Source organism: Pseudochaenichthys georgianus, chromosome 6 (assembly GCF_902827115.2).
Source record: "Pseudochaenichthys georgianus chromosome 6, fPseGeo1.2, whole genome shotgun sequence".
Classification (NCBI taxonomy): domain Eukaryota; kingdom Metazoa; phylum Chordata; class Actinopteri; order Perciformes; family Channichthyidae; genus Pseudochaenichthys; species Pseudochaenichthys georgianus.
In genome coordinates, this window is record NC_047508.1 from 13696767 (window position 1) to 13707738 (window position 10972).

The window sequence follows — 10972 nt, forward strand, 5'->3', positions numbered from 1 at the left end:
CGTTTGACACTGTTGACCACAGCATATTACTGGACCGACTGGAAAACTGGGTGGGACTTTCGGAAACAGTTCTAAATTGGTTTAAATCCTACTTAAAGGATAGAAACAACTTTGTTTCTATCGGTAAATACACATCTGAGTTGACAAATATGACATGTGGGGTTCCTCAAGGCTCCATCTTGGGGCCTCTTCTCTTTAACATCTACATGCTACCACTGGCTCAGATAATGAAGAACAACAAAATAAGTTACCATAGCTATGCAGATGACACACAAATCTACGTAACAATTTTACCAGGAGACTATGCTCCAATTCAAACACTGAGTAAGTGCATTGAACAAATCAATGACTGGATGTGTCAGAACTTTCTCCAATTAAACAAAGATAAAACTGAGGTAATGGTTTTTGGAGCCAAGGCAGAACGTTTAAAAGTTAGCGCTGAGCTTCAGTCTGCAATGTTCAAACCAACAGATAAAGCCAGAAATCTAGGTGTAGTCATGGACTCTGACCTGAGTTTCAACAGTCACATTAAAACAGTTACTAAATCAGCCTACTATCACCTAAAGAACATATCTAGGATTAAAAGACTAATGTCACAGCAGGATTTGGAAAAACTTGTCCATGCCTTTATCTTCAGTAGACTCGACTACTGCAATGGTGTCTTCACAGGTCTCACTAAAAAATCTATTAGAAAGCTGCAGCTGATTCAGAACGCCGCTGCTCGAGTCCTCACTAACACTAAGAAAGTGGATCACATCACTCCTGTTCTGAAGTCTTTACACTGGCTTCCTGTGTGTCAAAGAATAGATTTCAAAATACTGCTGCTGGTTTATAAAGCACTGAATGGTTTAGGCCCAAAATACATTACTGACCTCCTGCTAAACTATGAACCATCCAGATCTCTCAGGTCTTCAGGGACTGGTCAGCTTTCTGTCCCCAGAGTCAGAACTAAACATGGTAAAGCAGCGTTCAGTTATTATGCTCCAAATATCTGGAACAAACTCCCAGAAACCTGCAGGTCCGCTGCAACTCTTACTACTTTTAAATCCAGGCTGAAGACTTTTCTTTTTGTCGCTGCTTTTATTTGAACTATTCATATCTTAAACTGCACTGTAACTTTTATCCATGTACTTTTTCTTGTAATATTTAATTGAACTATTTATATTTTAGACTGCACTGTAACTTTTATCCATGTATTTTTTTCTTAATGTTTATTTGATTAGCTTTTCTTTTTTAATGCTTAATGTCTTTTTTTGTAAAGCACTTTGAATTGCCTTGCGTTGAAAAGTGCTCTATAAATAAACTTGCCTTGCCTTGCCTTGCCTTATCGTCAGAGTCCTATCAGACCCTGAGCCTTACTAATACGTTTTGGCTTCCTCTGTCTCCTCCTGACTGTTAATCAATCAGAAGGTTTATTGCTTGTCAGTCAGGAAGTGGCCCTGCGTCACTGCGTGGGGATACAACTGTAATCAGGAAGGGACGGGAGATAATATGGAACAGAGATGAAAAGCTTGAGGAGGGAGAAGGGAGAAGGGAGAGTATAGCTTCTCCTTGAAGGCTACCGTTGTGTATTATCCAAAGAGTAAAACAAATCCCCTATTGACAGTATAAATCATAAAAAAAGTTTCCTCCTTTGGTAGAGAAGTGGAGTGTAACATGTTAAATACAAAATTATCCAGATGCTTATACAAAACATTACAAATAGGCCTACTTGGTTTGCATTTTACGCTTTATTTGTGTAATGAGTTGAAATTGATATGTTGCAAATGTATTATCTTTTCAATTTACACACGGCATCTATTGCACGTCTGTCCGTCCTGGGAGAGGGATCCCTCCTCTGCTGCTCTCCCTGAGGTTTCTCCCATTTTCCCCTTTAAACTGGGTTTTCTTTGGAAGTTTTTCCTTGTACGATGTGAGGGTCTAAGGACAGAGGGTGTCGTATTGTCATACTGATATTCTGTACACACTGTGAAGACCACTGAGACAAATGTAACATTTGTGATATTGGGCTATATAAATAAACATTGATTGATTGATTGATTGAAATTCTGCAACTGGATGTTTTCCCTTGTTACCTTCCAGTCTGGGATTATTTGAGTCACCATTTATTGCTGTCCTCAGTGATCGAGGAGTGATAACAGTATGTAGATTACAGGGATGATGTCCTGACGATACGTTTCTCTGCTTCTGTTAATCTGGGATTGCTCCCAGTACAGGATTGTGCGTCGACCTTCAGGTAGTGCTGGGTAATCCTGTTAGCTCCAGGCAACCTATGCGGAAATCCCAGCAGAACTGTGCTGGCTGTGCCGCACTCTGGATCTCTACGCCATCGGCATGCAGAAACACCTGTAGACACGCAGGTAAGGTAACAATGCTTTCAAAAAATACATCATTTAATAGATTACATTCATTTGTAGAATGTGAGGATCTGTGCCTTGGTCAAATGACAGTGTGTGAATCTGCAGTTGTAGAGTGTTTATATGAGCAGACATTTGGATGTGATTAGATGTTTGCTATCAGATTCTGATTTGTGTTTTATCAAAGTATGCACTGCCAGGTCTTACATTTCATAAATCCTACCTAAATTACAAACAAAATCAGTTGAGAAAAAAGTTATAGGTCTATCCTAGGGGTGTATTTCTCTGATTTACGATCTTTTAATGACTGATTGTGATCCTGTGGGATGTGGGCGTATGTCAGGAGTTGATCCAGGCCTTAATCAGCAAAAAAGGCTGGCTGTAGATTAGTGAAAGGACGGAGCTACTATTTAATCCAATGCAACACATTTGAGATTAGCTGGGCAAGAGGCCCCACTGATCTGTGCTGATTGGCAGAGTCAAGAATCACAAACTGTGATCATAACAACAGCTCAATCTGCTTTGTAAGGACATCTTCCATGGGGATTGTATGTGAACAGTTTCCTAGTAGATAACAAATCCCACAATAAAAAAAACAATGTGTTAACTCTGAGAGCCGTGACACGTCTTTTTTGTGACATTTTGGGTTTGTTCTCCTAGTTCTTGTATAATGGACAGACAGGCAGAGGTTAATTATTTAGGCTTTTTCTTTCAACCATAGTAGATCTATGACGTATACCTGTTGCTATGTGGAACGTTTTTTTTTAGAAGGACATCTTGCAAGTTCAGTAGCTCCTTGCCCCACTGCTGAAGTGGATTATCTCAAAAGGTTAACAAACTGTCGCGGGGAAGAACGTCACATTTAAGAGTGAGTCAGAAAAGGGGGGCTATGGGCCATGGCTGGCGCAGTAAATCTCATCTATCTCCCAATTTTCATTGCACTGGGCCATTGAAAAAGCCCTCTTCCTGTACATTTGTGTCTGATTTCTTCCTCTCTAACTTATTGAACCCTCCCTCACCTCTGGAGGAGGTTGGTAAAGCAGATTATTAACTTTTGCCCCCAGTCTCCTCTGACTTTTGACTCAGAACAGTTCTGATGTGTTAGATCAAGGATTATATATTTTATATTCTAGGCAACATATACCATTTGATAATCTGTAAATGTGTTGGATGCAGGGGCGCCGTTTGCCGGCAGAAGGGGGCCCCCAAAGAAGGTCGATTAAATTGGTCCACAGCAACGACAACATGAAACCCCCTTTAATTTACTGCAATGACATGTCGAGAACCTCCATGCATAGCGCGCTGTCAAAAGCTGCTTCATAATTTCAGTTCCGTAATCTCCGCTCTGCCAGGGCCCCCAGAGTGTCTTGCAGCGCCACCGGTTGGATGCGAAATTAAAGACAGTTTTCCGATTTACGTGTTAAACACTGTACAGAAAGATATATCAGGTTGGCAAAAGTGTGTTCTCAGGTGAGAGCAAAGATGGAGCTGGTGAACGATCATCATTAGCTCCTAATAAGGGCCCTTGGTTTGAGGTGAAGTGGCTGCTTTAATGAAAACACCAGGGAAGTGTTATTATAATTTAGCATTATTAACAGCATTACGTTTGATAAAGGGCTTTTGAGGGGCTGACTGTGTGTGTGTGTGTGTGTGTGTGTGTGTGTGTGTGTGTGTGTGTGTGTGTGTGTGTGTGTGTGTGTGTGTGTGTGTGTGTGTGTGTGTGTGTGTGTGTGTGTGTGTGTGTGTGTGTGTGTGTGTGTGTGTGTGTGTGTGTGTGTGTGTGTGTTTTCAACAGGATGTTTAACTGGGTGGTGAAAGTGGTTCCCCAACTCCCGTCATCTGAAGGGACGGATAACGGTGTGAAAACATCTGCTCCCAGAGTGAAGAGCCCTCCACAGAAAGACGTAGAAGAGGATTCACAGGACAGGTTAACCTCTTTTACTACTAGCCTCTGTGTGTGGCTTAATAATTGAAATTGTCTATATCTGCAACAATTAGTGAAATAATGTATCAGTCAATTGACGGAGAACTAATCACTAACTATTTTGATTATTGATGAAGCGTAGACAGTTATTTTCCATACAAAAGATGCTGTCTGTGGAACACTCAAATTTGGAGATGTTCTGCTTTCTCTGTTTGATATTATATTAGATTAAACATCTTTTGGTTATTGACTGACAAAACAAGATATTTAAATTCATCACCTTAGACTTCAAGCAATTGGTTTCACTAATTTATAAGCCAAACAATTTATCTACAAATGAAATGTGGGAGTTGCTACGCTTGTATGTTTGTATGTTTCTGTAAATATACTGTCATCTTAAAAGTCTTGTCCACCTCTACAGCCAGAACCACACTGGAGTTTTAGGCTGGCTGTCAAATGGCTTCGTCAGCGCCATGCCTCAGCCGACCGGCTCCCCTCGACTCAGCCGGTCCGACTCTGAAAGGGTGAGTGTGTAGATGTTTGGTCATGTGGGCATTTAGCCTTGTCGTTATCCAATTAAAGATATATCTTTGTATCCTAATTCAAGGATCAGACTGATCAACTGTTTGCCAATGTTTGGCTTTTGTTAAAGGAACACTTCACCCCAAAAATAATTTGTGAATTAATTAATTATCTTGTATTACCTGAATTCTTGAAAAAGAAAATGTCTCGCATGCATCCACAGTACGAATAACACAAAGTCTTGACAAGAAACTATCACACACCTTGTGCTGTATAATGCAGGTCTCATCCATCCACTCTTTGCTCAACATGTATTTTTGCTAAAAAACATTTTAAACACTTGAGCATAAACAATATTTGTACAGATAGGGAGCACACCTGATTAAGCAAATTCTTTTAAATAGTATGTTTTTTACTGAAATGCATGTGTTTGGGAAGACTTGGATTATATTGCCCAAAATGTGTGACAGATTTTGCAAATCTATATTTTGCAAATCTATATTTTGCAAATCTATATTTTTTTCGACTTCTCAGTTTTGTAATTTTTTAGTCAGCTTTCTTCAATAATGTTAAGGTAAAACAGGGTGATGTTATTGAAATACAAATGGTTATTTTGGGCACAAAGTATTTCTTTAAATGCCAGATGTCAGCCAGTCTTGCCCTTCATAACTGAGACAAAGTTCAAAACATTTGGGATAGAGTACACAGGAAATACTGCTTCACAACACTTCAAGTTTCACAAAAAGTAGAACTGTAACAGTGATATAATTGTGATGGAGAGTGCAAATACATAAAGGAGGGAGATTTGCAGAGGAGTTTTTTGGCCTCCAATATTTCTCATTTTCTAATTTTCTTTCTTTGCCATCCATCAGATGGGCGAAAGTGAAGAAAGGTACAGTATGATTCAATAAGAGTGCATATTTATTGCTAAATACATTGTTCAAAGGGAAATATATTTGAGTTTTTTTTCTCCCAGGTCTGGAGTGATGGGCTGGGTCGCTCAGGGCCTGACAAAGGTGTTGCCTCAGCCTGATGACAAGTATAAAGAGATTGAGGACATTCAGGAGGAAACTGAGGTGAGATCTTATGTATTATTATTATTATTACATCAGTAGTGCCTGGAAACAAAATATATAATATAATTTGCATTTGATTTATCTTTAATCATTTTCATTCTATACAGTACATTTACCCAAGCAATAGGAAGCAAATCTTTGTCTTTAACTTTGCGACTCTTGACTCGAGCAACTTAGTATTGTCCCTGAGGCTTACACAGGAGGACTAATCATTAGTAAGGATTAAGCTTGTTAGGGAATTAACGGCCAGGTTAAACCCGTCCAATAACTTCACTGCATTTAACCAGTTTCACCTTGCCACAACCATTTTAACCTGACGATTTCAGGGATGCACTGATACAAATCCAGACAACGCTTGAATAATGTACAGATTTAAGAGGCCCTGTTATGCTCATTTTCAGGTTATATAATTGTATTTTGTTCCTCTACTGTGACATGTTTACATGCTTTAATATTCAAAAAGGTCTTTAATTTTCTTATGCTGCCTGTGCTGCAGCACCTCTTTTCACCCTCTGTCTGAAACCAGAGTCCAGTCTGCTCTGATTGGTTATCGGGTCGGTTCTGTTGTGATTGGTCAAATGCTAAGAGATGTCTTGCCCCTAAGCCTATTACTTACAATATTTTGGAGCGCTTGCATGATTCTTACATATTTTTCACTAAACAAAAACGCCCTCTGGTGTGGATTTAAGCCTTTGCAGACTATTTACATGCACAGCAATCTATATAACACACTAGAGCAGGGATGGGCAAATGGCGGCCCCTACCTCCTCTTTTTGCGGCCCTCAGATTAATTTATAAACAACGTAATTCTTTTTTTTCTTTTTTTTACTTGTAGTACTGATACCGTCCACTAGACTCCTAGTTACGTCGCGATAACATACATGATTTCGTTCGGCAGCCAAATACCGCGAAATAATCACAATAAACACCGGCTGTTATGCCTGCTGTGAATTTAAGTTACCGCTTGTAATTATGCCGTTACAAGCTTCAAAGCTGTATTTATCATCTGAATTTGGCGAAACAAGTTTAATATTCTAAAAACCAAGACTTTGTTTATTTGAAATCAGATGAAAACAAACTGTCACGGTCGGACCCTGCCGTGTTATCTATGATTACTATACGCTTTTCATTCATAATACCAGTGGGAGGGAGGGGGAGCGGCGCTGAGGAACAGCAGAGTGCGGGTTGACAGGTGTCTTAATGGTTAATCTCAATGCACACACATTTTCCGTGCTTTCCAATAGTTTAAACTAGTTTTATTCCACTGTTTATAACCTGTTCAATACAAACATGCCACTTGTAAAAATTAAATAACATTTCTGTGAATTGATATTTGTTTAGTGAGCTTTAGGCCGCAAGGTGAACCTCGAAGAGTCCTTTAGAAAAGAAATCCCGCTCCACAGAAGTGGAACTACATAATCTTTAGTTCATAAAAAAGAACGAGTCATGCTTATCCACCAAAAAAAAGTTCGTCGCTAAAATTCCTGTCAATTCTTCTAGGCACGTAATTATTGGCTGAACTAGTCCCTTCAAAGCGTAATAATATCTTGGTCAAAAGTAGTGCCACGGTTCGTCACGTGATCGTGCTACACCAATTGGGTAGCTGCATATTGTCAACAGAAGTGAAAGATGGCCGCCTACATGGTTACGCTAAACCAGACCAAATGGATTCTAAACAGTGCTGTATGCTTGTTTTATGTCATGTTTTGTCATATGTCTTAATACATCACTAAGTCCGAGGTATTTGCGTTATATACGCGGTATTTGTGAGAGGTTTTACTATCTGGGAACAGAGTTGACCATCGAATCAACATTGGCTAGCAGCGTTTATCAACCAACTCCAGCTACAACAACATTCCTGGGCCCTTTCTCATTTCATCAAATCCCCCTCCTCGACTCCTCGACTCCTCGACTCCTCTGTCCTCCGGTAGTGACCCGGAAATGAATTTCAGCGCGCCATGTTGAAGGACATCTCATTTCTCTAAATGCACTTCGAGGACCGAGGATCGAGCGTCGAGGAGGCTCTCTGGAGGAGCTCTAACCGAGGATACACTGATGGGTCCTCCACGGCTCCTTAGTGGATGCATTTCCGGGAACAGAGATGTGACGCACGGCCGGACTTATCTCAGCCAATGACAGCTCTGCGTGCATCCCCTGGATATTATTTTATTAACTGCTTTCATCGCGACGCAATGTTTACAGTGAGAACAGCTGTGAGGTCCGTGCAGAAAGCAGAGCAGTGTGTATAATATATATCACTCAGTATAACAGGCCTACTCTTTTTATTTGCTTTAGTTTAGTAGATATCTACAAAGAGTCGATATTTAAAAAAATTCTAAAACCATTTAGTGCTTCACATAATAAAATACACAACGGCTGTAGCCTGTTTTAGGAACTGTATGTGCGTGTGTGTGGTGTGTATGTGGTACAGTGTGTAGGTGTGTGTGGTACAGTCAGTGTGTAGGTGTGTGTGGTACAGCGTGTAGGTGTGTGTGTGTGTGTGTGGTGTGTGTGTGTGTGTGTGTGGTACAGTGTGTAGGTGTGTGTGTGTGTGTGTGTGTGTGTGTGTGTGTGTGTGTGTGTGTGTGTGTGTGTGTGTGTGTGTGTGTGTGTGTGTGTGTGTGTGTGTGTGTGTGTGTGTGTGTGTGTGTGTGTGTGTGTGTGTGTGTGTGTGTGTGTGTGTGTGTGTGTTGTACAGTGCGTGGATGCAGCGGACAGACAGGTCATTGTAGCGACCAGAGAGGGGAGAGGGGGGGGGATATATCCAGTCTCCGACAGTGTTACGTTATTATGAGAGTGCTCTGTTTGATTCTGAAATTGTATATATTTATATAAATATGTGTGTGTGTGTGTGTGTGTGTGTGTGTGTGTGTGTGTGTGTGTGTGTGTGTGTGTGTGTGTGTGTGTGTGTGTGTGTGTGTCCGCATCTGTAGCCTGTTATTGTCTCATTATACCGCACTGTGAATGAATCAAAGTAAATATAGAAGTGGTCATGAACACATCTGTCCATCAGACAGAGGGCTGCTGTGCCTCCTGTCATCATTAATGGACGTCTCTTTAAAATGACCGCTCAGAGGAGAGGAGTTCTCATTTCTCTAACCGCCTGCTGCTTCCCCTCCTCTCCTCGGTTCCCCTCCTCGGCTCCTCCGCTCGCATCTCCTGTGGGCGGGACTAAGTATCGAGGAGGGGAGTCGAGGAGGGGAGTTAGAGAAATGAGAAAGGGCCCTGGACTACCATGTTCGCATCGCTAGGTTCATTGGCTGAGCTCGTGGATTATTCCATTAGACTGAGGACTTTTTGTCTGTCTGTCTGTTGTTATTGTTACCCTGTACACGTTAAATGCACTCTTAAAATAAACATGACTTGATTTCATACATAGCTGCGTCCCAGAAGAAGGTTAACTTGTTACGTTAAGTAATTTAGATCAATAAAATGCAGTACTTATACCAATGACCATTGATTCATTTATTTACTCATTCATCATATAATAATTTGATGAATTACATTATTATTATTATAGATTATTATTATAGATATATATAGATTATATATATATATAGATTATTATAGATATATATAATATATTATATTATTATTATTATTATTATTATTATTATTATTATTGTAATATGATAATATTGTATTTGTAACTTCAAAATCAATGTCACTGTCATGGAGGGTGTACAGTCTGTTGATGTTGTTGAAGACCTGCAGTGTGATATTGGTAAAATAATCAACCTTTTCGTGCTTCACAGACGTAATATGCATGTAACAATGTTTGTGTGTTGATAATTTTGACTTTTTGAGACTTTCTGGTGCGTTTTCCTCGTCCCTGCTACTCGATGAAATCATGGCGGTCGCCATTTTTTCCAAATCTGTTTGTTGATACCGGTATATGCAGCTACCCAATTGGTGTAGCACGATCACGTGGCACTACTTTTGACCAAGATATTATTACGCTTTGAAGGGACTAGTTCAGCCAATAATTACGTGCCTAGAAGAATTGACAGGAATTTTAGCGACTCCACTTCTGTGGAGCGGGATGAAACGATAACAGGGTTCTCCTTATGGCCTACTTATTAGAGGATGTTCCCTGAAAGATTGTAAAATGTCAATGAAGATGTCAGACTTAGTATATTTGTTAATAATTACATACAACACATGGAATGTGTGTGTGTGTGTGTGTGTGTGTGTGTGTGTGTGTGTGTGTGTGTGTGTGTGTGGTGTGTGTGTGTGTGTGTGCGTGTGTGTGTGTGTGTGTGTGTGTGTGTGTGTGTGTGTGTGTGTGTGTGTGTGGTGTGTGTGTGTGTGTGTGTGTGTGTGTGTGTGTGTGTGGTTCCAAGTGAATCTGCGGCCCCCTGGTGGCCAGTACATACATTATGTGGCCCCCACCACCATCCAAGTTGCCCATCCCTACACTAGAGGAAAGGAAAAACCCCTAAAACCCCCCTTTCAGCTTTACCCATCAGGACCCCACACGTGTAGCCCTCCTTGGCTGAACCTTTAGTCCACATGGGTACTGTGGGTATGGACATAAAAGGAGCCCATGTGGGACGTGAGGTTTATTGCTCCAATGAGCACCCTGATCCCAGTGGGGGCTCGCATGAGGAGACATGTGTGGACGAACAGACAACCATTAACCTCATTATTTATTGATATAATGGATATTAAGTTTAATAGATAATGCATATTCATTATATATATTAATCAAACAACGAGGTGAATCTAATTCAGAGTCAACATCAATTTAAAATAAGCAATTGATTAAGCAAGATAATCAAAAACACATAGTTACAGATAAAAAAAAGAGACAACAAAAACAGAAGCATATGAAAGTCACATTTCAATACAGAAACTTTAGTCAGTTTCGTAACCAGATCAATTAAAATGCATTCACAACTAACATTATCTTTAAATTATTATTTAAACTTTGAATTTAAAAGCATTTAACAAGTGACATGTGTTCAGTGTTGAAGTCCAATATATTCCAAGCCCTACAGTGCAGAAAACACAATGCCCTTTTTACAATTTCTAAAGAAAGCATAAATAATATTATGAGAAATCTTTGAAAACCATATAACAATCATCACAAA

At 40.0% G+C, this 10972-nt stretch overlaps 1 protein-coding gene across 1 annotated transcript in view; it reads left to right on the forward strand.

The window, feature by feature from the left end:
* The first annotated feature begins 4153 nt into the window (after positions 1-4153).
* The window catches only part of LOC117448283 (cyclic nucleotide-gated channel beta-1-like), a 31040-nt gene continuing 24221 nt past the window's right edge, over positions 4154-10972 (forward strand). The window contains exons 1-4 of the mRNA XM_071203399.1: positions 4154-4284; positions 4703-4805; positions 5676-5695; positions 5780-5879. Coding sequence (XP_071059500.1) covers positions 4154-4284; positions 4703-4805; positions 5676-5695; positions 5780-5879 — 354 coding nt within the window. The remainder of the gene's footprint in view (positions 4285-4702; positions 4806-5675; positions 5696-5779; positions 5880-10972) is intronic.